Consider the following 27,276-nt stretch of genomic DNA (forward strand, 5'->3'; position numbering starts at 1 on the left):
ATTTCTGTCCGTGGCACTGTGAAATAATTTCGTAACAAACACTCCTGTTCGATCAAAGTTGATCCTGTTCTGTCAAATACAGTATTGTGCAGTTTCTTCATTTAACTCACAGTGTCGCTGTTCACCAGTAAAACATTTACATTTAAATTGTACTTTTCTCCACCCTGTTCATGATGTCATTGCAGGGTCAGTCCATTCCAGCTCGACTCGTTATAGGAAAACGTCGATAGTGTCTCATTCTCTAATCGTTTGCATTTGCCTTTTGTTCTAGTCTTAAATGTAGCTAATTTATATATTTTGAGTGAAATCTTTAATAACGTTATTTTTTTGCATCTATATGGATTTCAAAAGCTTCAGCGTTGCGTATCAGATGTTTGGCCTTTTGTTCTTCGTGCTTATGGCGCACACCGCTAATGGAGACGTGAGTTATTCTTTTCCGGAGGAGATGAAACGCGGATCTGTGATTGGAAATATAGCAAAGGATCTCGGGCTCGATGTGAACAGATTATCATCTCGTGATGCTCGAATTGATACTCGAAGGACAACGGAAAACGATTCTGCGACATTAATCTGAATACTGGAGAACTGACCGTAGCGGAGAGGATCGACAGAGAGGGGCTTTGTGGAAAGAAATCTTCATGCGTAATAAAACAGGAGCTCGTGCTGGAAAATCCTTTGGAGCTGCATCGCTTCATTCTTAATATTGAGGACATAAATGATAATTCACCACAGTTTAAAAAAAGTACAATCAAATTCGAAATAAGGGAATCCGCTCTTAAAGGATCTCGTTATTTATTAGATGAGGCCCATGATGCGGATATTGGAGTGAATTCAGTGCAGTCATATACATTACAAAACAATGAACACTTTCTTCTGAGTGTTCTTACTGGGGCAAATGGAAACAAATATGGAGAACTGGTTCTTAATAAAGAGTTGGATCGCGAGCAGCAAAAAGAGGTGACTTTAATTCTCACTGCGGTTGATGGCGGGACTCCACCGAGATCAGGTACTGTAGCCATACACGTCACTGTACTGGATGCTAATGATAATGCTCCAGTCTTTAGTCAGGCCGTCTATAAAGTCAGTGTGCCTGAAAATTCTCCTGTAGATACTGTAGTGGTTACTGTGAGCGCTACTGATGCTGACGAGGGACAAAATGGAGAGGTAACATATGAATTTGGCCATTTATCAGAAAGTCTTATGGACATGTTTTCTCTCGATGCAGTGTCTGGTGAGATTAAACTCACGGGACTTATTGATTATGAGGAGGAGAGTTCAATTGAACTGCCAATTCAAGCTAAAGATGGTCAAGGGCTAGCAGGACGATCTACTGTATTAATTGATGTTATTGATGTCAATGATAACGCACCACTTCGATTATGATCAAATCTCTGAACAGCCCCATTCCAGAGAATGCATCACCCGGTACAGAGGTTGGCATCATTAATGTGCAGGACAGAGACTCTGAGAATAACGGACAGGTGCGCTGCTCCATTCAGCAAAACGCCCCATTTAAACTCGTACCTTCAATCAAAAATTACTATTCTCTGGTGACCACAGCTGAATTAGACCGCGAGCTGGTGTCTGATTATAACATCACAATTACTGCTACTGATGAGGGCTCTCCACCTTTATCTTCCACTAAGAATATTCACTTCACTGTAGCGGACGTGAATGATAACCCACCTGTATTTGAAGAGCAGAATTACAGAGCTAATGTGCAAGAAAATAACCAACCGGGCTCCTCTATTTGTTCAGTATCAGCTACAGACCCGGACTGGAGACAGAATGGCACTGTAGTTTATTCTCTGTTGCCCTCTGATGTCAATGGCGCACCGGTGTCCTCCTTTTTATCCATTAACGGAGACACCGGGGTCCTTCATGCCGTGAGGTCGTTTGATTACGAGCAGTTGAGAAGTTTTAAAGTGCTCGTGTTAGCCAGAGACAACGGATCTCCTCCTCTGAGCAGTAACGTGACCGTGAGTGTCTTCATAACGGATGAGAATGATAACTCCCTCAGATATTATACCCCTCTCCGGAGGGAACTCCTTCATGACCGAGATGGTCCCCAAAGCTGCGCAGGCGGGCTCTCTGGTCTCCAAGGTGATCGCCGTGGACGCGGATTCTGGACAGAACGCCTGGCTCTCGTATCACATTATTAAAGCGACTGATCCGGGACTTTTCACTATCGGTGTCCACAGCGGAGAGATCAGGACGCAGCGGGACATTTCTGAATCTGACAGCATGAAACAGAACCTGATTGTCTCCGTGAGAGATAACGGACAGTCCTCTCTCTCGGCCACGTGCGCATTGTATTTACTCATATCAGATAACTTGGCTGAAGTTCCTGAACTGAAAGACATGTCTCATGACGAGAGCAGCTCCAAACTGACGTTTTATTTGATCATCGCGCTGGTGTCCGTTTCCACTTTCTTCCTCACCTTCATCATCATCATTCTGGCCGTGAGGTTTTGTCGCAGGAGAAAGCCCAGACTGATGTTTGATGGAGCTGTAGCCATTCCCAGCGCGTATCTGCCTCCAAATTACGCAGACGTGGAGGGCGCGGGAACTCTCCGCAGCACTTACAATTATGACGCATACCTGACCACGGGCTCGCGCACTAGTGACTTCAAATTCATCAGATCTTATAATGAGGGCACACTGACCTCTGACCTGACTCTGAAAAAGACTCAGTCCTCTGTGGATGATCTTGATGGGCTTGATGCAGAAATTAGTGATTCGCTTCAGGTAAGAGTAATGATTTGATTTTCTCTGCATTTAATTAATTAATTTATCTTCTATTCGCTTCAATTTTAAATTATTTCCTCCCTTTGTATATGACTGCCTTTGACCCCGCTCTAAATGTTGGTAGTCTCGTTTTTCTAGTCATGGAAATGACGACTCATTTAAGTGCTTTCTTAAAGAAAATCATATATACATGTGTGTTTATTTTTTTAATTATTTTTGGATACATTCTTAAAAGCTGCAACTACGTTAAGTACGCTACTTTTAAAAGTATTATTTTTTTATTTTTTTTTACTTGCTTCGTTTATTGCAATATTGAGTTTTTTCCTTCCTCATGTCTTTAAAGTGTTTCCATAGTTGCTAATTTTATAAAGAGATCTATTCAGATAACTTGTCATTCGGGGTCTAAATACAAACACAACAGAACTTCTCGCCCTGCCAAGTCTTCTGATCCTTCTGTTTGGTGGTTGTACACTGTTGTAGGTCTTTTCTACAATAAGATACAAAAACATTGATATTTTATATTTATTTTTGAACATTAGATTGATTGTCTGTATTGAGTCAGTGGTGCTCTCTGGTCTCTTATTTCTGTGGCAATGTTTTTGATGATTGATCTTATTGATGGTTTTAGTGAAGTTTTGTGTTAATTTAATCGATGAGTGATTTAATTTGTAAATTATTAAATGCAATTGTCGGTAAACTTCCGGTGTCAATGATCTTTATAGCGTTGAGCGGGAATTGGTGATTCATTTCAGACTTCTATTCGCAGTATTTTCAGGTACAACACACATTTTAAGTGCATTTAGTTTTAGTTTTCATCAAACTGCATTCATAAGAAGACTACTAGACTAGTTTTATGTATATTAAAGAAAATGCCTAATTTAGTGCTTGCATGAAAAAAGTATTTGTCTGATTTAAATGTTGCCTTTATTGTTGAGTAGCTACTTTTATTGAGCATACAACTTCAAAACTCCTCTTGTTCAGTCTTTACTGTATTTTGTCATGACTTGTTGGTTTGAGTCTTTTGAACTTTTTCTTTCTTGTTTCATTAATGTTTTTTATTTTATTTTCAAACTGATTGTTTTAATTAAAGAGTCAGATTGAGTCAGCACTTAATCAGGTGCTCCCATAATGCTGACCACTGCTTTCTTGCAGAATTGTATAATAATATTTAATCACTAATTTTAAGTTTTTGTTTGTCGTGTTAACAATAATTTGTGATGTAATAATAATGAAAACTTATTGGTGGTTTACTGCTTTGAACAGTATTTAATTGTTTCAATAAAGTATTTCATGAAGGGATAATACTTTTGATTTAACAGATTAAAGTAATAAAGTAAAATAACTTTTTGTTGATGATTAATCCATGTTTTAACATTATAATGCTGCGTCTGTAAAGAGTCAGTTCTCTTTTCTCTTTCACAACAAGTCTGGCTGAAATCTAGGTTTATTGTTATTATTTTGCCATCCTGTAAATTAAACTATTTTAATACTGAATGAGGTTGTAAATAGTTATTTTTTTAACTTAATTTCAACATTTTAAAGTGCTGATTCACTTACAGGACGCTTGAGTAATGCGGATATGTTCCTGTTGCTGTCCATGTTGCTGTACAGATATAATCTATAATCTGTGTGCTTTATTTGTATTTATTTATTTTGTAAGGCTGCTCTGTTTAATGAGTGAATGATTAAATGAATGGTTGCTGTTCTGCCATTTAATGATTCCTCTGTTTTCAATATATTCATGAGGACTAAAATATTTTGAATGTGTTTGTGTTGGACAGATTTTGCATTCTTTGGTTATTGCTTCTTTTCTCTTGTTATAGAAATAGATTTGAGTCTCACTGAAGTAAATTTTATAGAAAATTGTGAACAATTTTAGATGTGATTGTGGATTCTTAAAAGCAGTCTACACCTCATAATTTTGCCTATTGTTATGAATTATTAATTGAGTTGTTTGTTTCATTATGATTTTTTTCTCCCTGGGGAGGTCACTGAGGAAGTCAAATAACTCCAGTGTGGCAAAGCCCTGTGGATTGATGAGATCCGATCAGAAATGCTGAACGCTTTGGATGTGGAGGGGTGTCATGAATGATAAGCCTCTTCAACATTGCGTGGAAATCTGGGACAGTGCCTAAGGAGTGGCAGAACGGTGTGGTGGTTCCCCTCTTCAAAAAGAGGGACTAGAGAGTGTGTGCCAACTACAGGGTATCACACTTCTCAGCTTCCCTGGTAAAGTTTACTCCAAGGTGCTGGAGAGGAGGGTTCGGCCGATTGTCGAACCTCGGATTGAAGAGGAACAATGCGGGTTCTGTCCTGGCCATGGAACGACGGACCAGATCATTATTCTCGCAAGGATTCTGGAGGGTGCCTGGGAATATGCTCATCTGGTCTACATGTGTTTTGTGGATCAGGAGAAGGCATATGACTGGGTCTCCCAGGAGATACTGTGGGAGGTGCTGCGGGAGTACGGGGTGGGGGAGGGGTCCCTTCTTAGGGCGATCCAATCCCTGTACGTCCAAAGCGAGAGCTGTGTCTGGGTCCTCGGCACGAAGTAGTGTTCTTCCATTTGGGGTTTGGTCTCTGCCAGGTCTGCGCTTTGTCACTAAACCTTTTTGTGATATTCATGGACAGGATATCGAGGCATAGTGGGGTGGTGAAGGGGTGCGGTTCGCTGGGCTGGGGATCCCATCCCTGTTTTTTGCAGATGATGTGGTCTTCATGTCGTCATCATCGGTCCATGACCTTCAGCTCTCACTGGATTGCTTGGCAGTCGAGTGTGAAGCATCTGGGATGAGGATTAGCACCTAAATCTGAGGCCATGGTTCTCAGCAGGAAACCGATGGAGTGTGTACTCCAGGTAGGGAAGGAGGTATTGCCCCAAGTACCTCTGGGTCTTGGGGCAATAGGAGTTCAAGTACCTCTGGGTCTTGTTCAAGAGTGAGGGGACAATGGAGCGGGAGGTTGGCCGGAGAATCGGGGCAGCGGGGGCGGTATTGCACTCGCTCTATCGCAGAGTTGTCACAAAAAGAGAGCTGAGCCGGACGGCAAAGCTCTCGATCTACCGGTCAGTTGTCATTCCTACCCTAACCTATGGTCATGAAGGCTGGGTCATGACCGAAAGAACTAGGTTGCTAGTAAAAGTGGCCTAAATGGGTTTCCTCAGAAGGGTGCCGGGCTTCTCCCTTAGAGATAGGGTGAGGAGCGCAGTCATCTGTGAAGAGCTCGGAGTAGAGCCGCTGCTCCTTTGCGTCAAAAGGAGCCAGTTGAGGTGGTTTGGGCATCTGGTTATGATGCCGCCTGGGTGCCTCCCTTGGGAGGTGTTTCAGGCACGTCCAGCTGGGAGGAGGCATAGAGGAAGGGCACACTGACCTCTGACCTGACTCTGAAAAAGACTCAGTCCACTGTGGATGATCTCGAAGAGCTTAATGCAGAAATAAATTAATTGTCTCAGGTATAATTAAAACATTTTTTTATCGCTCTTTATCTTTTTAATTTGAATATTTTAATGCATCTGGAAGTGTTTCGAAATGACTGTTGATGTAGTTGAATCTTACCTCCTTTAAAATAGTTAATCTTTTTCAGGTTAGCTTGTTTTAATTTGTTTTACTACGCTAAAAGTAGGTCTATATTAGTTTTGCTGTGTATATATTTTTAACTATCACTACCATTTACAATTTGATCTCCCTCCAGCTGTTTAAGATTTTATTTCACACGTAATTTTTTAAAGTATGTGATGTTTTCCTTTTTAAGTTAAACTATGAACAGCTTGTTTGTTGCTCAGTTGAGTGTATACTCTAGAACTTAAAACTTTTTCAGTCTTGAGTTTCTTGTCATCTCGCACTGAATTTGGGCCTGTGTATATCATCGTTTTAAAGTGTTTTGAATGTAAATATTTGATCAATCAGAATCTAATAGGCTACCAGATATATGGTTTTGAGTTTTACTTAATTAACTATCAAATATATGTTTGTAGTGTTGTTCGATCTCAGTTTGATTCTTTCTATATTTGATAATGTTAGATTAAAAACATAATACTGAACTTTTTCAGAATTTAAGCTATTGTTTGTGATAGTCTTCCAAATCTGTGAATCTATATGTGTTACATTTATTTATCGTTATTTTTGACTTTTCATGATTTAATTATATTGATCAGTAGTGCATCTTAGAAACAGGATGAGTTTGTGAATTGCAGTTTTCGTATTTTAACACACAGTGTCGCTGTTTATCTGCGTAGCAATTGATAGATAGCTCTTTATTCTCCACCCTGTTCATGGTGTGACGTCATTCCCTGTGAGGACAAAACCGCTCCAGTGAAAAATTCGTCGACTGAATGGTGGATCTATTGTATTCGCTTCAGCAAGGGTTCTGGATTTTATTGCCTTCTTAATTTCATTTTTATGTTTAGAAAAAGTCTCGTGACCTTAACTCTACACCGGAATATGGAGTACAGATTTATTTCGATGCATCTTCTGATGGTGGGCATTTGTCTGATTGCAAGAATGGCGCACACCGCATATGGAGATGTGAGCTACTCCGTTACAGAGGAGATGAAACGCGGATCTGTGATTGGAAATATAGCAAAGGATCTCGGGCTCGATGTGAACAGATTATCATCTCGTAAGGCTCGCATTGATACTGAAGGAAACAGAAAACGATACTGCGACATTAATCTGAATACTGGAGAGTTGATAGTAGCCGACCGGATAGACAGAGAAGGGCTTTGTAAGGAAAGGCTTTCATGTCCCCTTCATTTCGAATTTGTCTTAGAAAATCCTTTAGAATTGCATCGCGTTGTCCTACAAATCCAAGACATTAATGATAATGCGCCAACATTTCCCAAAGATGTAATCGAGCTTGAAATAAGTGAAAATGCAGATAAAGGTGCGCGTTTTCGTATCATGGAGGCTCGTGATGCAGATGTCGGACACAATGCAGTTCAAGTATACATATTGGAGAGAAACGTTAATTTTCTTTTAGCAGTAAATTCAAAGACAGACGGAAGCAAATTTGTTGAGTTAATACTGGATAAAGAGTTGGATCGTGAGCAGCAAAAAGAGGTGACTTTAATTCTCACTGCGGTTGATGGCGGGACTCCACCGAGATCAGGTACTGTAGCCATACACGTCACTGTACTGGATGCTAATGATAATGCTCCAGTCTTTAGTCAGGCCGTCTATAAAGTCAGTGTGCCTGAAAATTCTCCTGTAGATACTGTAGTGGTTACTGTGAGCGCTACTGATGCTGACGAGGGACAAAATGGAGAAATATACTATACGAGTTTGGTCATGTATCTGAATGTTGCAAAGAAACATATTTGTTAGATTATAATATCTGGGCAAATTACACGTGACTGGACTCAATAGATTTTGAAGATGAGTCAAGATATGAAATTATAATCGAGGTCAAGGACAGATTTGGCCTTTCTTCCGACACAAAAGTCATAATAGAAATTACTGACATAAACGACAATGCCCCCATTATAATAGTTAAATCTCTGAATAATCCCCTTCCCGAGAATGCATCACCCGGTACAGAGGTTGGCATCATTAATGTGCAGGACAGAGACTCTGAGAATAACGGACAGGTGCGCTGCTCCATTCAGCAAAACTCCCCATTTAAACTCGTACCTTCAATCAAAAATTACTATTCTCTGGTGACCACAGGTGAATTAGACCGCGAGCTGGTGTCTGATTATAACATCACAATTACTGCTACTGATGAGGGCTCTCCACCTTTATCTTCCACTAAGAATATTCACTTCACTGTAGCGGACGTGAATGATAACCCACCTGTATTTGAGGAGCAGAATTACAGAGCTAATGTGCATGAAAATAACAAACCGGGCTCCTCTATTTGTTCAGTATCAGCTACAGACCCGGACTGGAGACAGAATGGCACTGTAGTTTATTCTCTGTTGCCCTCTGATGTCAATGGCGCACCGGTGTCCTCCTTTTTATCCATTAACGGAGACACCGGGGTCCTTCATGCCGTGAGGTCGTTTGATTACGAGCAGTTGAGAAGTTTTAAAGTGCTCGTGTTAGCCAGAGACAACGGATCTCCTCCTCTGAGCAGTAACGTGACCGTGAGTGTCTTCATAACGGATGAGAATGATAACTCCCCTCAGATATTATACCCCTCTCCGGAAGGGAACTCCTTCATGACCGAGATGGTCCCCAAAGCTGCGCAGGGGGGCTCCCTGGTCTCCAAGGTGATCGCCGTGGACGCGGATTCTGGACAGAACGCGTGGCTCTCGTATCACATTATTAAAGCGACTGATCCGGGACTTTTCACTATCGGTGTCCACAGCGGAGAGATCAGGACGCAGCGGGACATTTCTGAATCTGATAGCATGAAACAGAACCTGATTGTCTCCGTGAGAGATAACGGACAGTCCTCTCTCTCAGCCACGTGCGCATTGTATTTACTCATATCAGATAACTTGGCTGAAGTTCCTGAACTGAAAGACATGTCTCATGACGAGAGCAGCTCCAAACTGACGTTTTATTTGATCATCGCGCTGGTGTCCGTTTCCACTTTCTTCCTCACCTTCATCATCATCATTCTGGCCGTGAGGTTTTGTCGCAGGAGAAAGCCCAGACTGATGTTTGATGGAGCTGTAGCCATTCCCAGCGCGTATCTCCCTCCAAATTACGCAGACGTGGAGGGCGCGGGAACTCTCCGCAGCACTTACAATTATGACGCATACCTGACCACGGGCTCGCGCACTAGTGACTTCAAATTCATCAGATCTTATAATGAGGGCACACTGACCTCTGACCTGACTCTGAAAAAGACTCAGTCCTCTGTGGATGATCTTGAAGGACTGGACGGAGAAATTAATGATTCTAGACAGGTAAGAGTAATGATATCTTTATTTTTTTTCCTCATACAATCTACATAAACGTAAATATCCGTTGCCGTTGATATTTGAAACAAACTGCTAATAGACTTGTATTTCTACTTAAAGACTCATGCGCCTCATTTCAGTGTCTCTTAAAAAAATACGATTTTTATATTATTTTTTAGGTAGATGTGTATTCTTAAAAGTCGCCAATGTTGTCAGGTACTTCGAATGAATTTTTATTAAAAAAGACTAATCCAATTCTTTCTTTGTTTATTAATATATATGTATATGTGTGAGTTGTGATACCTCATTAATTGTATTTTGGTATTTGTCTTTTTGACGTTTTTCCTTCCTCGTTTCATTAAAATTTTGGCATTTCCGACTCATAGTTTAAAGAGATCATTGAAGCAACTTTTGAATTGAGTTTAGGGTTAAAGTTTAGAGTTTAGGTAAAATAAAACAGAACTTGTCTCTCCCTGTCAAGGGGTCTACACCATTTTTCCATCGACATTTTACTTGAATTGAATCACTTATTTTCTAAGCTATAAGAGAACTTTATATTTCATATCAGTTTTGTAATATTGTTTTTGCATATATTTTTAGAGTCAGTGGTGGTCTCGGCTCTCTTAAAATCTCTGTGGCAAAGTTTGATTATTGATTTGTGATTTATAGATGATTTTATTGAAGTTCTTTGTTTCTCTTCTTCATGAACAATTTAATGGAATTTTATTGTAAATCATTTTAAAATCATCTAAATTCATCTGTCATGGATTTGTAATAAAATGTAATCGTTTAAAAATCAACCATGGAAAAAACCCATATCAGTTGACCACTATCATGAATATTGGGGGGATTTGTTCCCCTCATTGTCTATGGTGGTTACAGCACTGTCTTTGTTGAAAAAAGTGATTTATTTCAGGTAGGATTACAGATTCCCCACTATTTACATTATATTCTGGTAAAATTGCCCAATATTTTATACATTCATTTACCCATTTAATTTCAAAGCAAACTGTATCCAGGTGTAATAGGCTCGTTGTTGTTTAAGAAAGAGATTTTTGGTAATTTTTCAAGTTAAGACTCTGCAAAAGCATGTTTCGTACTTGTGAGTTTGACTGCCATGTCATATAACTCTGTGACTTTAATAGAAATGTTATTTCAGTTATATTATTTTACTTGCTCCACTCTATAATAATTTGAACTTTTAAATGGCTCTTGATATTGTGAGGGCATTATATTTGATTTGATTTGATTTGATTTACTTTATTAATCCCCAAGGGGAAATGTATATGTCACAACAGCACAAAGATACAATGAATAAATAAGCAACAACAACAACAGACAACATACACAACAACAACAAGTCTTGTTCTCAAATATCAATTTCTTCAAAGCATTATGATTATGATTATATACGACCATTATTTGTATATCATCTTATATAACACGGATTATAAAATCTAGTTGCAGTTGGGAAAAAAGACTTTCTAAAAACGCTCTTTATTGCAGCGTGGATGAATTAATCTTGAGCTGTAGGTACTCACAAAAGCTCCAAATATTTCATTAAGAGGATGACAGTCATGATTAATCATAAGAGAAAGTTTCCCAATCATTTTATCCTGCACTATCTCATCTAAAGTGGGTAACACACTCCCCACGACAGAGCCTGCCTTCTTAATGAGTTTGTTAAACTTATTATTCTCCTTTTCCAACAGTCCCCCTCCCCAACATGTGATAGAGTACAAAATCACAGATGAGACCACAGAATCATAGAATATCTTAAGTAGTACCTGACGTACCCCAAAGAATCTCAGTCGTCTTAACAAATATGTAAATCATGCTTATTATTCCACGTCAATATTAATTATTTCAGAGAACTAAATAGAATGCAGTTACTTACTTGAACTCATAGTGTCGCTGTTCACCTGTATTATCATTGGTAATTATATATGACTTCTCTCCACCCTGTTGATGATGTCATAGATGGGGCTTTCAGCACGTCTCTTTGTAGAAAATCGTCGACACGGGCGGATTATCTGATCCACTTCTCTTCTGTGGCATGTTGTAGATTAAGTCTTATATAGGCTATATGATTTCTCTTGCTTTTTGTTTGTCTGTGCATATTCCAAGAATGGTTTTCAAAAGCCTCTACCTTTCTGGGCAGATGATTGGCCTTTTGTTCTTCGTGCTTATGGCGCGCACCGCTAATGGAGACGTGAGTTATTCTTTTCCGGAGGAGATGAAACGCGGATCTGTGATTGGAAATATAGCAAAGGATCTCGGGCTCGATGTGAACAGACTCTTATCTCGTAAAGCTCGCATTGATTCTGAAGGTAACAGAAAACGATTCTGCGACATTAATCTGAATACTGGAGAACTGACCGTAGCGGAGAGGATCGACAGAGAGACCCTGTGTAGAGAAAAACGGACATGTTTGCTTTATTTCGAATTTGTTCTGGAATATCCTTTGCAATTAACCCGTGTTAGTCTCCAAATTGAAGACATAAACGATAATTTTCCTGTTTTTCCTAAAGATATTGTTAAGCTTGAAATTAGAGAATCTGCTGATAAAGGTGCGCGTTTTCGGGTGAATGAAGCTCGTGATGCAGATATTGGACAAAATTCCGTGCAAAGCTACACACTGCAGAGGAATGAACATTTTGTTCTTGCCGTAAATTCTAAACCAGATAGTGGAAAATACCTTGAGCTTGTGTTAAATAAAGAGTTGGATCGCGAGCATGAGAAGGAGATATCTTTAATTGTCACTGCGGTTGATGGCGGGACTCCACCGAGATCAGGTACTGTAGCCATACACGTCACTGTACTGGATGCTAATGATAATGCTCCAGTCTTTAGTCAGGCCGTCTATAAAGTCAGTGTGCCTGAAAATTCTCCTGTAGATACTGTAGTGGTTACTGTGAGCGCTACTGATGCTGACGAGGGACAAAATGGAGAGGTGACCTATGAATTCAGTCACATTACTGAAACGGCAAAAGAAATATTTTCTCTGGATCACAAATCTGGGGAAATTAAACTGCAAGGGTCAGTCGACTTTGAGGATGAGACCAAATATGAAATTGTCGTCGAGGGAATAGATGGTTATGGTCTTTCATCAGTCGTAAACGTTATTATAGATATTACAGATATTAATGACAATGCCCCCATTATAATAGTTAAATCTCTGAATAATCCCCTTCCCGAGAATTCGTCACCCGGTACAGAGGTTGGCATCATTAATGTGCAGGACAGAGACTCTGAGAATAACGGACAGGTGCGCTGCTCCATTCAGCAAAACGCCCCATTTAAACTCGTACCTTCAATCAAAAATTACTATTCTCTGGTGACCACAGGTGAATTAGACCGCGAGCTGGTGTCTGATTATAACATCACAATTACTGCTACTGATGAGGGCTCTCCACCTTTATCTTCCTCTAAGAATATTCACTTCACTGTAGCGGACGTGAATGATAACCCACCTGTATTTGAGGAGCAGAATTACAGAGCTAATGTGCAAGAAAATAACAAACCGGGCTCCTCTATTTGTTCAGTATCAGCTACAGACCCGGACTGGAGACAGAATGGCACTGTAGTTTATTCTCTGTTGCCCTCTGATGTCAATGGCGCACCGGTGTCCTCCTTTTTATCCATTAACGGAGACACCGGGGTCCTTCATGCCGTGAGGTCGTTTGATTACGAGCAGTTGAGAAGTTTTAAAGTGCTCGTGTTAGCCAGAGACAACGGATCTCCTCCTCTGAGTAGTAACGTGACCGTGAGTGTCTTCATAACGGATGAGAATGATAACTCCCTCAGATATTATACCCCTCTCCGGAAGGGAACTCCTTCATGACCGAGATGGTCCCCAAAGCTGCGCAGGGGGCTCCCTGGTCTCCAAGGTGATCGCCGTGGACGCGGATTCTGGACAGAACGCGTGGCTCTCGTATCACATTATTAAAGCGACTGATCCGGGACTTTTCACTATCGGTGTCCACAGCGGAGAGATCAGGACGCAGCGGGACATTTCTGAATCTGACAGCATGAAACAGAACCTGATTGTCTCCGTGAGAGATAACGGACAGTCCTCTCTCTCGGCCACGTGCGCATTGTATTTACTCATCTCAGATAACTTGGCTGAAGTTCCTGAACTGAAAGACATGTCTCATGACGAGAGCAGCTCCAAACTGACGTTTTATTTGATCATCGCGCTGGTGTCCGTTTCCACTTTCTTCCTCACCTTCATCATCATCATTCTGGCCGTGAGGTTTTGTCGCAGGAGAAAGCCCAGACTGATGTTTGATGGAGCTGTAGCCATTCCCAGCGCGTATCTGCCTCCAAATTACGCAGACGTGGAGGGCGCGGGAACTCTCCGCAGCACTTACAATTATGACGCATACCTGACCACGGGCTCGCGCACTAGTGACTTCAAATTCATCAGATCTTATAATGAGGGCACACTGACCTCTGACCTGACTCTGAAAAAGACTCAGTCCTCTGTGGATGATCTTGATGGGCTTGATGCGTTTCAGGTAGGAAATATGAATAATGATTCTCTTACTCTTCTTCATTTATATTATAATCTACTTATTTAAAATATGCGTTTCCCTTTTTCATTCTTTATTCTTGGAACAGGAAAACACCATAATGCTGACCACTGCTTTCTTGCAGAATTGTATAATAATATTTAATCACTAATTTTAAGTTTTCATTTGTCGTGTTAACAATAATTTGTGATGTAATAATGATAAGATAAGATAAGATAAGATAAGATAAGATAAGATAAGATAAGATAAGATAAAATATACTTTAATGTCCCCCGGGGGGGAAATTTGTCTTAGTCTACAGTCACTGCGACACACACTTACAACAAACCACATAAAATATACACTGAGTATAGACAATACAAACATGCCTCATTACACTGTACCGTGAAAACACACAGTGGGAATAAAAAGTGTAGAAGTAGGTAGCAGTCATTTGTTACTGTTTAGCATCTTAATGGCAGCTTGCATGAATGAGTTTTTATACCTCTTTAACCTGCATTTCGGCATTCTAAATCGTTTACCTGAGGGTAACAACTCTAGTTCCTTATTGGGAATGTGGGTTGGGTCATCCAGAATCTTATGTGCCTCCCTGAGCACAGATTTTTCGTACAATGACTGTAGGTAGCACTGTTCTTGGTAACCTACAATTCTAAAAGCTGTACTGATCAGACGCCCCAACTTGGATTTAAACTGAACTGAAAGATTACCATACCAGGTCTGCATGCTATAACGTATCACACTCTCTAAAATCATTTTAAAAAACAGAAACAGGAGTTTGCTATTGACACCATACAATCTTAGCCTTCTTAAAAAGTACATCCTTTGTTGCAACCTGGCGCAAAGATTTTCAACATGAATGTGCCAGGTAAGGGAACAATCAATAAAAACATCCAGATACTTATATGACGTAACCTGACGTATTGGTGTATTGTGAATAAGTACAGGATTATGTTCACAGATTGATCTTGGGTCAAATATCATCTCCTCTGTTTTAGTGACGTTAACCATCAAATGGTGAGCATCACACCAGTCCATAAACTGTTTTATTTCTGAATGGTAGGAGACTGTGTCTTGGTCTCGATACAATAAGCTAAGGATAGCAGTATCATCAGAGAATTTGACAATGTAATTGTGTGGATATTTACTCACACATTCATTGGTATAAATAGTAAAAAGGACAGGGGAGCTCACACAACCCTGTGGTGCCCCTGTGCTGATGGATTTGGGGTCTGAGACTGCCTGATGTACTTTAACATATTGTGTCCTATTAGTTAAAAATGAGTAATACCATTCAACGATAAAAGAGCTTACACCCATATTTTTAAGTGTCTCAAGTAAAATAACTGGCTAAATCGTGTTGAAGGCCGAACTAAAATCTATAAAAAGTAAGCGTGCGTAGGCCTTCGGGTCCTCCAAATGCTTTAGGACTAAACGGGTGATGCTACTTATAGCGTCATCTGTACTCCTACCCCGTATATAGGCAAACTGCCAGGGATCTAACCTCTTATTGACCTCAGTTTTTAAAAGAGACCCCATATATTTCTCAAAACATTTCATTACAATGGATGTCAAAGCTACTGGTCTAAAATCATTGTTCTCCTTGGCACAAGGTTTCTTTGGGACTGGAATGATAACAGTCTTTTTCCATAGAGCTGGAATGATGTGGGAGTCAAGTGATCGCTGAAAGATAGGGCACCATGCTGGAACAAGCTCATCCGCACATGTTTTCAGTAAGTGGGCAGAGATTCCATCTGGACCCTTAGCCTTCCTAGTACACTGATGTCTGAACAGTGACTGTATCTGTAACCAGTCTATCTCATGCCCTATGTTGAAGTCCGTGCTGATGGAGTTTAGGATACTAATGCATTCATTGCTAAAATCCTGAGTTTGAAATCTGAGGTAAAAGTCATTAAGTTCATTAGCTTTCATCTGGTCATCTGTAGTGGTTATATGTACCTTGCTTGGTGCCATGTTAGTAATGGCTTTCATTGAGTCCCAGAGTTTTTTAGAATTCATGGTTGTGAAATGGCTCTCAATTACTTCCTTTTGCTGTTTTCTGACTTTATTAAGCAGTTGGTTCAGTTCCTTTTGTACCACTTTTAGCTCAGTTCTATCTTTATTTCTGAAAGCTGCCTTTTTTCGATTTATGCAGTCTTTTATGTCCTTAGTTACGTAAGGCTTATTGTTTGGATAAACCACAACCTCTTTTTTTTGTAAGGACGCTATCTATACAATAATTTATATCGTCTGTGATTGTGTCTGTTGTGACATCAATATCTGTGTCATGGAACACATTCCAGTCTGTACACAAAAAGCATCCTTTTAGTGTTTCTAGCCTCTCATCAGACCACACGGAGACTGTTTTCACTTGTGGCTTACTGCGTTTCAGCATGGTTTTGTAGATGGGAATTAAGTGAATCTCGTTATGGTCTGAATTGGCCAATGGAGCTTTTGGTTTGGCTACATAGGCATTGTTGACGTTGCCATAACATTTGTCAAGAGTCTTGTTTTCACGTGTGCTGCACTTGATATATTGTTCGAACCCAGGGTGTGCTAATTCAAGTTTACAGTGGTTAAAGTCGCCCATTACAAACACGGGGGCGCCCGGAGCGCGCTGCAGTTCTTGGTGTACACAGTCAGCAATGCGAGCTGCGGCCCTAGCTGCATTCCCGCTTGGGGGAACGCACACGGCCACACTTCCGAACTCCCTTGGGAGGTAAAATGGTCTCATAGTCAAATGTAAAATCTCAACATCCGGACAGCAAAGTGTTTCCCTAACTGTGTAGGCCTACTGTTTGCACCAGTTGTTAGTTACATACACAGCCATTCCGCCACCTCTTGTTTTTCCGGATTGTTCAGACCTGTCTGCCCTGACAAGTGAAAATCCATCGATGTCAACCAGGGAGTTTTGGATATCCCGGTGTAACCACGTTTCCGTGATCACCATTAAACTTGAGGTGCGATACTCAGAGCATGTCCTGGTATTAATCCGAAGTTCGTCTATTTTAGCTCGAAGTGATCTTGCGTTGCATAGTATCATTGAAGGTAGAGCAGGCCTGCTGCCTCTCCGTCGTAGACGCTGGCCGAGGCGCTGGCCGAGCGCTCACGCAGGCTGGTAAATCCACAGGTGGAAGATTGGACGATCGGAGTTCCAGCAGCGCATCTCGGGTGTAGGTAGTAAGACGCTGGGCCTGGGCTGAATGAATTTGGCATGGTGCACATAGTCCGACAATGATCAACACAATATATGTGTAATGGATAAATCTTGACATGTTGGCTTCACGTTCCCACAGCGCAGCAACACATTCACAAACATACAAACCAACGCAAACAACAAACAAAACAAAACCAATCGACGATCGCAGTAGACAGTGTGCCCGGGTCGCAAGCAGAGCAGCGCCACCGACCAAAAAAATAAAAATAAAAATGATGAAAGCTTATTGGTGGTTTACTGCTTTGTGTTTCATTGAAGTATTTCATGAAGGAATAATACTTTTGATTTAACAGATTAAAGTAATAAAGTAAAATAACTTATTTTTAAAGAGTAAGCAGTTTCTATCCATGTTTTAGCATTATATTGCGCGTCTGTAAAGAGTCAGTTTTCTTTTCTCTTACACACCAAGTCTGGAGAAATCTAGGTTTATTGTTATTATTTTGCCATCCTGTAACTTAAACTATTTTAATACTGAATGAGGTTGTAAATGGTTATTTTTTGTAACTTCATCTCAAGGAATTAAAAGTGCTGATTCACTTACAGGATGCCGAGTAATGCGGATATTTTCCTGTTGTTGTCCATGGTGCTGTACAGATATAATCTATAATCTGTGTGTTTTATTTGTATTGATTTATTTTGTAAGGCTGCTCAGTTTAATGAGTGAATGATTAAATGAATGGTTGCTGTTCTGCCATTTAATGATTCTTCTGTTTTCAATATATTCAGGAGGACTCAAATATTTTGAATGTGTTTGTATTGGACAGACTTTGCATTCTTTGGTTATTGTTTCTTTTCTCTTGTTATAGAAATAGAAATGAGTCTCACTAAAGTACTTTTTGTAGAAAATTTTGAACAATTTTATATGTGATTGTGGATTCTTTAAAGCAGTCTACACCCCATAGTTTCGCATATTGTCATGAATTACTCATTGAGTTGTTTGTTTCATTATGGTTTTTTCATTGACTGATATTTAAAGTCAAGTGAAAAAATAGTGACAGCTAGTTTTGACAGCTTTTGACAGCTAGTTTTGTAAGTTACTCCTTTTGTTTTTTTTCCCTTTGTTTGTGGCCTGAATATTTGTTTATGGTCATTGTCATTGTTTTAGCGACGGTTCTTCATTAGCAAAATGGTCATTTCTGGTCACTTATAAAGTCTGTGGCGAAAATATTCCTCTCTCCAATGAGTCATTATTATGTAGTTTAATTCATTTGTAAAGATTTTTAAAATCATCTCATTTAATTTCACTTTAAAACATTCTTTTAAAAAAGCACTTCAGCTAAATAATGTGGCTGTTTTTCCTTTTGCTTTCCATGCTGCTGCTCAGATCGTGTCTCTGGATTGTTTGGGGAATTTGTTTTGTATGTAATACAACTCTGTTTACAATCGTGGCTTTGTTGATCTGCATTACATGTTGTTCTTCTACATGCTGTTTTCATCAAGCAATAATGCATTTCAGTCCGTGACACTGTGAAATAATTTCGTAACAAACACTCCTGTTCGATCAAAGTTGATCCTGTTCTGTCAAATACAGTATTGTGCAGTTTCTTCATTTAACTCACAGTGTCGCTGTTCACCAGTAAAACATTTACATTTAAATTGTACTTTTCTCCACCCTGTTCATGATGTCATTGCAGGGTCAGTCCATTCCAGCTCGACTCGTTATAGGAAAACGTCGATAGTGTCTCATTCTCTGATCGTTTGCATTTGCCTTTTGTTCTAGTCTTAAATGTAGCTAATTTATTTATTTTGCGTGAAATCTTTAATAAAGTTATTTTTGTGCATCTATATGGATTTCAAAAGCTTCAGCGTTGCGTATCAGATGATTTTCCTTTTGTTCTTCGTGCTTATGGCGCACACCGCTAATGGAGACGTGAGTTATTCTTTTCCGGAGGAGATGAAACGCGGATCTGTGATTGGAAATATAGCAAAGGATCTCGGGTTTGATGTGAGCAGATTATCATCTCGTAAAGCTCGAATTCATACTGAAGGAAACAGAAAACGATTCTGCGACATTAATCTGAATACTGGAGAACTGACCGTAGCGGAGAGGATCGACAGAGAGGGGCTTTGTGGAAAGAAATCTTCATGCGTAATAAAACAGGAGCTCGTGCTGGAAAATCCTTTGGAGCTGCATCGATTCATTCTTAATATTGAGGACATAAATGATAATTCACCACAGTTTAAAAAAAGTACAATCAAATTCGAAATAAGGGAATCCGCTGACAAAGGATCTCGTTATTTATTAGATGAGGCCCATGATGCGGATATTGGAGTGAATTCAGTGCAGTCATATACATTACAAAACAATGAACACTTTCTTCTGAGTGTTCTTACTGGGACAAATGGAAACAAATATGGAGAACTGGTTCTTAATAAAGAGTTGGATCGCGAGCAGCAAAAAGAGGTGACTTTAATTCTCACTGCGGTTGATGGCGGGACTCCACCGAGATCAGGTACTGTAGCCATACACGTCACTGTACTGGATGCTAATGATAATGCTCCAGTCTTTAGTCAGGCCGTCTATAAAGTCAGTGTGCCTGAAAATTCTCCTGTAGATACTGTAGTGGTTACTGTGAGCGCTACTGATGCTGACGAGGGACAAAATTGAAAAGTAACATATGAATTTGGCCATTTATCAGAAAGTCTTATGGAAATGTTTTCTCTCGATGCAGTGTCTGGTGAGATTAAACTCACAGGACTCATTGATTATGAGGAGGAGAGTTCAATTGAACTGCCAATTCAAGCTAAAGATGGTCAAGGGCTGGCAGGTAGATCCACTATATTTATAGATGTTATTGATGTCAATGATAACGCACCACTTATTATGATCAATTCTCTGAACAGCCCCATTCCTGAGAATGCATCACCCGGTACAGAGGTTGGCATCATTAATGTGCAGGACAGAGACTCTGAGAATAACGGACAGGTGCGCTGCTCCATTCAGCAAAACGCCCCATTTAAACTCGTACCTTCAATCAAAAATTACTATTCTCTGGTGACCACAGCTGAATTAGACCGCGAGCTGGTGTCTGATTATAACATCACAATTACTGCTACTGATGAGGGCTGTCCACCTTTATCTTCCACTAAGAATATTCACTTCACTGTAGCGGACGTGAATGATAACCCACCTGTATTTGAGGAGCTGAATTACAGAGCTAATGTGCAAGAAAATAACAAACCGGGCTCCTCTATTTGTTCAGTATCAGCTACAGACCCGGACTGGAGACAGAATGGCACTGTAGTTTATTCTCTGTTGCCCTCTGATGTCAATGGCGCACCGGTGTCCTCCTTTTTATCCATTAACGGAGACACCGGGGTCCTTCATGCCGTGAGGTCGTTTGATTACGAGCAGTTGAGAAGTTTTAAAGTGCTCGTGTTAGCCAGAGACAACGGATCTCCTCCTCTGAGCAGTAACGTGACCGTGAGTGTCTTCATAACGGATGAGAATGATAACTCCCCTCAGATATTATACCCCTCTCCGGAAGGGAACTCCTTCATGACCGAGATGGTCCCCAAAGCTCCGCAGGCGGGCTCTCTGGTCTCCAAGGTGATCGCCGTGGACGCGGATTCTGGACAGAACGCGTGGCTCTCGTATCACATTATTAAAGCGACTGATCCGGGACTTTTCACTATCGGTGTCCACAGCGGAGAGATCAGGACGCAGCGGGACATTTCTGAATCTGACAGCATGAAACAGAACCTGATTGTCTCCGTGAGAGATAACGGACAGTCCTCTCTCTCGGCCACGTGCGCATTGTATTTACTCATATCAGATAACTTGGCTGAAGTTCCTGAACTGAAAGACATGTCTCATGACGAGAGCAGCTCCAAACTGACGTTTTATTTGATCATCGCGCTGGTGTCCGTTTCCACTTTCTTCCTCACCTTCATCATCATCATTCTGGCCGTGAGGTTTTGTCGCAGGAGAAAGCCCAGACTGATGTTTGATGGAGCTGTAGCCATTCCCAGCGCGTATCTGCCTCCAAATTACGCAGACGTGGAGGGCGCGGGAACTCTCCGCAGCACTTACAATTATGACGCATACCTGACCACGGGCTCGCGCACTAGTGACTTCAAATTCATCAGATCTTATAATGAGGGCACACTGACCTCTGACCTGACTCTGAAAAAGACTCAGTCCTCTGTGGATGATCTTGAAGGACTTGATGCGTTTCAGGTAGGAAATATGAATAATGAATCTCTTACTCTTCTTCATTTATATTATAATAGACTTATTTAAAATATGCGTTTCCCTTTTTCATACTTTATTCTTGGAACAGGAAAACACCATAATGCTGACCACTGCTTTCTTGCAGAATTGTATAATAATATTTAATCACTAATTTTAAGTTTTCATTTGTCGTGTTAACAATTATTTGTGATGTAATAATGATGAAAGCTTATTGGTGGTTTACTGCTTTGAACAGTTTTTCCTTGTTTCATTGAAGTATTGCATGAAGGGATAATACTTTTGATTTAAAAGATTAAAGTAATAAAGTAAAATAACTTTTTTTAAAGATTAAGCAGTTTCTATCCATGTTTTAACATTATATTGCGCGTCTGTAAAGAGTCAGTTCTCTTTTCTCTTACACACCAAGTCTGGCGAAATCTAGGCATATTATAATTATTTTGCCATCCTGTAAATTAAATGATTTTTTAAAAAATGAGGTTGTAAATATTTTTTTTTTTAATTTAAATTAAAGGATTTTAAAAGTGCTGATTCACTTACAGGTCACCGAGTAATGCGGATATGTTCCTGTTGCTGTCCATGGTGCTGTACAGATATGATCTATAATCTGTGTGTTAGACTTTTATTGTATTTGTTTTTATTTATTTTGTAAGGCTGCTCAGTTTAATGAGTGAATGATTAAATGAATGGTTGCTGTTCTGCCATTTAATGATTCCTCTGTTTTCAATATATTCAGGAGGACTCAAATATTTTGAATGTGTTTGTGTTGGACAGACTTTGCTTTCTTTGGTAATTAGATGTGATTGTGGATTCTGAAAAGCAGTCTACACCCCAAAGACTATTGTTATGAATTACTCATTGAGTTGTTTGTTTCATATTGATTTTTTCATTGACTGATATTTAAAGTCAAGTGAAAAAAATACGATCAAGGTGACAGCTAGTTTTGTAAGTTACTCCTTTTGTTTTTTTTCCCTTTGTTTGTGGCCTGAATATTTGTTTATGGTCATTGTCATTGTTTTAGCGATGTTTCTTCATTAGCAAAATGGTCATTTCTGGTCACTTATAAAGTCTGTGGCGAAAATATTCCTCTCTCCAATGAGTCATTATTATGTAGTTTAATTCATTTGTAAAGATTTTTAAATTCATGTCATTAAATTTTACTTTAAAACATGCTTTTAAAAAAGCACTTCAGCTAAATCACAGAGAAAATAATGAGGCTGTTTTTCCTATTGCTTTCGCAGATCGTGTCTCTGGATTGTTTGGGGAATTTGTTTTGTATGTAATACAACTCTGTGTACAATCTTGGCTTTGTTGATCTGCATTACATGTTGTTCTTCTACATGCTGTTTTCATCAAGCAATAATGCATTTCAGTCCGTGACACTGTGAAATAATTTCGTAACAAACACTCCTGTTCGATCAAAGTTGATCCTGTTCTGTCAAATACAGAATTGTGCAGTTTCTTCATTTAACTCACAGTGTCGCTGTTCACCAGTAAAACATTTACATTTAAATTGTACTTTTCTCCACCCTGTTCATGACGTCATTGCAGGGTCAGTCCATTCCAGCTCGACTCGTTATAGGAAAACGTCGATAGCGTCTCATTCTCTGATCGTTTGCATTTGCCTTTTGTTCTAGTCTTAATTGTAGCTAATTTATTTATTTTGAGTGAAATCTTTAATAACGTCATTTCTTCTGCTTCCATATGGATTTCAAAAGCTTCAGCGTTGCTCATCAGATGTTTGGCCTTTTGTTCTTCGTGCTTATGGCGCACACCGCTAATGGAGACGTGAGTTATTCTTTTCCGGAGGAGATGAAACGCGGATCTGTGATTGGAAATATAGCAAAGGATCTCGGGCTCGATGTGAACAGATTATCAAGTCGTGATGCTCGAACTGATACTGAAGGAAACAGAAAACGATTCTGCGACATTAATCTGAATACTGGAGAACTGACCGTAGCGGAGAGGATCGACAGAGAGGGGCTTTGTGGAAAGAAATCTTCATGCGTAATAAAACAGGAGCTCGTGCTGGAAAATCCTTTGGAGCTGCATCGATTCATTCTTAATATTGAGGACATAAATGATAATTCACCACAGTTTAAAAAAAGTACAATAAAATTCGAAATAAGGGAATCCGCAGACAAAGGATCTCGTTATTTATTAGATGAGGCCCATGACGCGGATATTGGAGTGAATTCAGTGCAGTCATATACATTACAAAACAATGAACACTTTCTTCTGAGTGTTCTTACTGGAGCAAATGGAAACAAATATGGAGAACTGGTTCTTAATAAAGAGTTGGATCGCGAGCAGCAAAAAGAGGTGACTTTAATTCTCACTGCGGTTGATGGCGGGACTCCACCGAGATCAGGTACTGTAGCCATACACGTCACTGTACTGGATGCTAATGATAATGCTCCAGTCTTTAGTCAGACCGTCTATAAAGTCAGTGTGCCTGAAAATTCTCCTGTAGATACTGTAGTGGTTACTGTGAGCGCTACTGATGCTGACGAGGGACAAAATGGAGAGGTCACATATGAATTTGGCCATTTATCAGAAAGTCTTCTGGAAATATTTTCTCTCGATGCAGTGTCTGGTGAGATTAAACTCACAGGACTTATTGATTATGAGGAGGAGAGTTCAATCGAACTGCCAATTCAAGCTAAAGATGGTCAAGGACAAGCCAGTCACTCCACTGCATTAATAGATATTGTCGATGTCAATGATAACGCCCCTATAATAATACTCAAATCTCTGAACAGCCCCATTCCCGAGAATGCATCACCCGGTACAGAGGTTGGCATCATTAATGTGCAGGACAGAGACTCTGAGAATAACGGACAGGTGCGCTGTTCCATTCAGCAAAACGCCCCATTTAATCTCGTACCTTCAATCAAAAATTACTATTCTCTGGTGACCACAGGTGAATTAGACCGCGAGCTGGTGTCTGATTATAACATCACAATTACTGCTACTGATGAGGGCTCTCCACCTTTATCTTCCACTAAGAATATTCACTTCACTGTAGCGGACGTGAATGATAACCCACCTGTATTTGAGGAGCTGAATTACAGAGCTAATGTGCAAGAAAATAACAAACCGGGCTCCTCTATTTGTTCAGTATCAGCTACAGACCCGGACTGGAGACAGAATGGCACTGTAGTTTATTCTCTGTTGCCCTCTGATGTCAATGGCGCACCGGTGTCCTCCTTTTTATCCATTAACGGAGACACCGGGGTCCTTCATGCCGTGAGGTCGTTTGATTACGAGCAGTTGAGAAGTTTTAAAGTGCTCGTGTTAGCCAGAGACAACGGATCTCCTCCTCTGAGCAGTAACGTGACCGTGAGTGTCTTCATAACGGATGAGAATGATAACTCCCTCAGATATTATACCCCTCTCCGGAAGGGAACTCCTTCATGACCGAGATGGTCCCCAAAGCTGCGCAGGGGGCTCTCTGGTCTCCAAGGTGATCGCCGTGGACGCGGATTCTGGACAGAACGCGTGGCTCTCGTATCACATTATTAAAGCGACTGATCCGGGACTTTTCACTATCGGTGTCCACAGCGGAGAGATCAGGACGCAGCGGGACATTTCTGAATCTGACAGCATGAAACAGAACCTGATTGTCTCCGTGAGAGATAACGGACAGTCCTCTCTCTCGGCCACGTGCGCATTGTATTTACTCATATCAGATAACTTGGCTGAAGTTCCTGAACTGAAAGACATGTCTCATGACGAGACAGCTCCAAACTGACGTTTTATTTGATCATCGCGCTGGTGTCCGTTTCCACTTTCTTCCTCACCTTCATCATCATCATTCTGGCCGTGAGGTTTTGTCGCAGGAGAAAGCCCAGACTGATGTTTGATGGAGCTGTAGCCATTCCCAGCGCGTATCTGCCTCCAAATTACGCAGACGTGGAGGGCGCGGGAACTCTCCGCAGCACTTACAATTATGACGCATACCTGACCACGGGCTCGCGCACTAGTGACTTCAAATTCATCAGATCTTATAATGAGGGCACACTGACCTCTGACCTGACTCTGAAAAAGACTCAGTCCTCTGTGGATGATCTTGATGGGCTTGATGCGTTTCAGGTAGGAAATATAAATAATGATTCTCTTACTCTTCTTCATTTATATTATAATAGACTTATTTAAAATATGCGTTTCCCTTTTTCATACTTTATTCTTGGAACAGGAAAACACCATAATGCTGACCACTGCTTTCTTGCAGAATTGTATTATAATATTTAATCACTAATTTTAAGTTTTCATTTGTCGTGTTAACAATTATTTGTGATGTATTAATGATGAAAGCTTATTGGTGGTTTACTGCTTTGAACAGTTTTTCCTTGTTTCATTGAAGTATTGCATGAAGGGATAATACTTTTGATTTAACAGATTAAAGTAAAAAGTAAAAGAACTTTTTTTAAAGATTAAGCAGTTTCTATCCATGTTTTAACATTATATTGCGCGTCTGTAAAGAGTCAATTCTCTTTTCTCTTACACACCAAGTCTGGCGAAATCTAGGCATATTATAATTATTTTCCAACCTGTAAATTAAATGATTTTTAAAAAAATGAGGTTGTAAATATTTTTTTTTTATTTAAATTAAAGGATTTTAAAAGTGCTGATTCACTTACAGGTCACCGAGTAATGCGGATATGTTCCTGTTGCTGTCCATGGTGCTGTACAGATATGAACTTTAATCTGTGTGCTTGATTGTTTTTATTTTAATTGTTTTTATTTATTTTGTAAGGCTGCTCAGTTTAATGAGTGAATGATTAAATGAATGGTTGCAGCTCTCACATTTAATGATTCCTCTGTTTTCAATATATTCAGGAGGACTCAAATATTTTTAAATGTGTTTGTGTTGGACAGACTTTGCATTCTTTGGTAATTAGATGTGATTGTGGATTCTGAAAAGCAGTCTACACCCCAAAGACTATTGTTATGAATTACTCATTGAGTTGTTTGTTTCATATTGATTTTTTCATTGACTGATATTTAAAGTCAAGTGAAAAAAATACGATCAAGGTGAAAGCTAGTTTTGTAAGTTACTCCTTTTGTTTTTTTTCCCTTTGTTTGTGGCCTGAATATTTGTTTATGGTCATTGTCATTGTTTTAGCGATGTTTCTTCATTAGCAAAATGGTCATTTCTGGTCACTTATAAAGTCTGTGGCGAAAATATTCCTCTCTCCAATGAGTCATTATTATGTAGTTTAATTCATTTGTAAAGATTTTTAAATTCATGTCATTAAATTTGACTTTAAAACATGCTTTTAAAAAAGCACTTCAGCTAAATCACAGAGAAAATAATGTGGCTGTTTTTCCTATTGCTTTCCCAGATCGTGTCTCTGGATTGTTTGGGGAATTTGTTTTGTCTGTCATACAACTCTGTGTACAATCGTGGCTTTGTTGATCTGCATTACATGTTCTTCTTCTACATGCTGTTTTCATCAAGCAATAATGCATTTCAGTCCGTGAAACTGTGAAATAATTTCGTAACAAACACTCCTGTTCGATCAAAGTTGATCCTGTTCTGTCAAATACAGTATTGTGCAGTTTCTTCATTTAACTCACAGTGTCGCTGTTCACCAGTAAAACATTTACATTTAAATTATACTTTTCTCCACCCTGTTCATGACGTCATTGCAGAGTCAGTCCATTCCAGCTCGACTCGTTATAGGAAAACGTCGATAGCGTCTCATTCTCTAATCGTTTGCATTTGCCTTTTGTT

General features: G+C 39.8%; 1 protein-coding gene and 2 pseudogenes across 1 annotated transcript in view; all 3 read left to right on the forward strand.

The window, feature by feature from the left end:
- Window positions 1-366: 366 nt before the first annotated feature.
- LOC127663243 (protocadherin beta-15-like) lies at window positions 367-19,023 on the forward strand (annotated as a pseudogene).
- Window positions 19,024-19,163: 140 nt separating this feature from the next.
- LOC127663244 (protocadherin beta-15-like) lies at window positions 19,164-23,179 on the forward strand (annotated as a pseudogene).
- A 35-nt stretch (window positions 23,180-23,214) lies between these two features.
- Window positions 23,215-27,276, forward strand: part of LOC127663245 (protocadherin beta-15-like) — a 32,507-nt gene continuing 28,445 nt past the window's right edge. Inside the window, exon 1 of the mRNA XM_052154768.1 lies at window positions 23,215-23,907. Coding sequence (XP_052010728.1) covers window positions 23,241-23,907 — 667 coding nt within the window. The 5' untranslated portion in view covers window positions 23,215-23,240. The remainder of the gene's footprint in view (window positions 23,908-27,276) is intronic.

The sequence above is a fragment of the Xyrauchen texanus genome, chromosome 23, assembly GCF_025860055.1.
Source record: "Xyrauchen texanus isolate HMW12.3.18 chromosome 23, RBS_HiC_50CHRs, whole genome shotgun sequence".
In the NCBI taxonomy this organism is placed as follows: Eukaryota; Metazoa; Chordata; class Actinopteri; order Cypriniformes; family Catostomidae; genus Xyrauchen; species Xyrauchen texanus.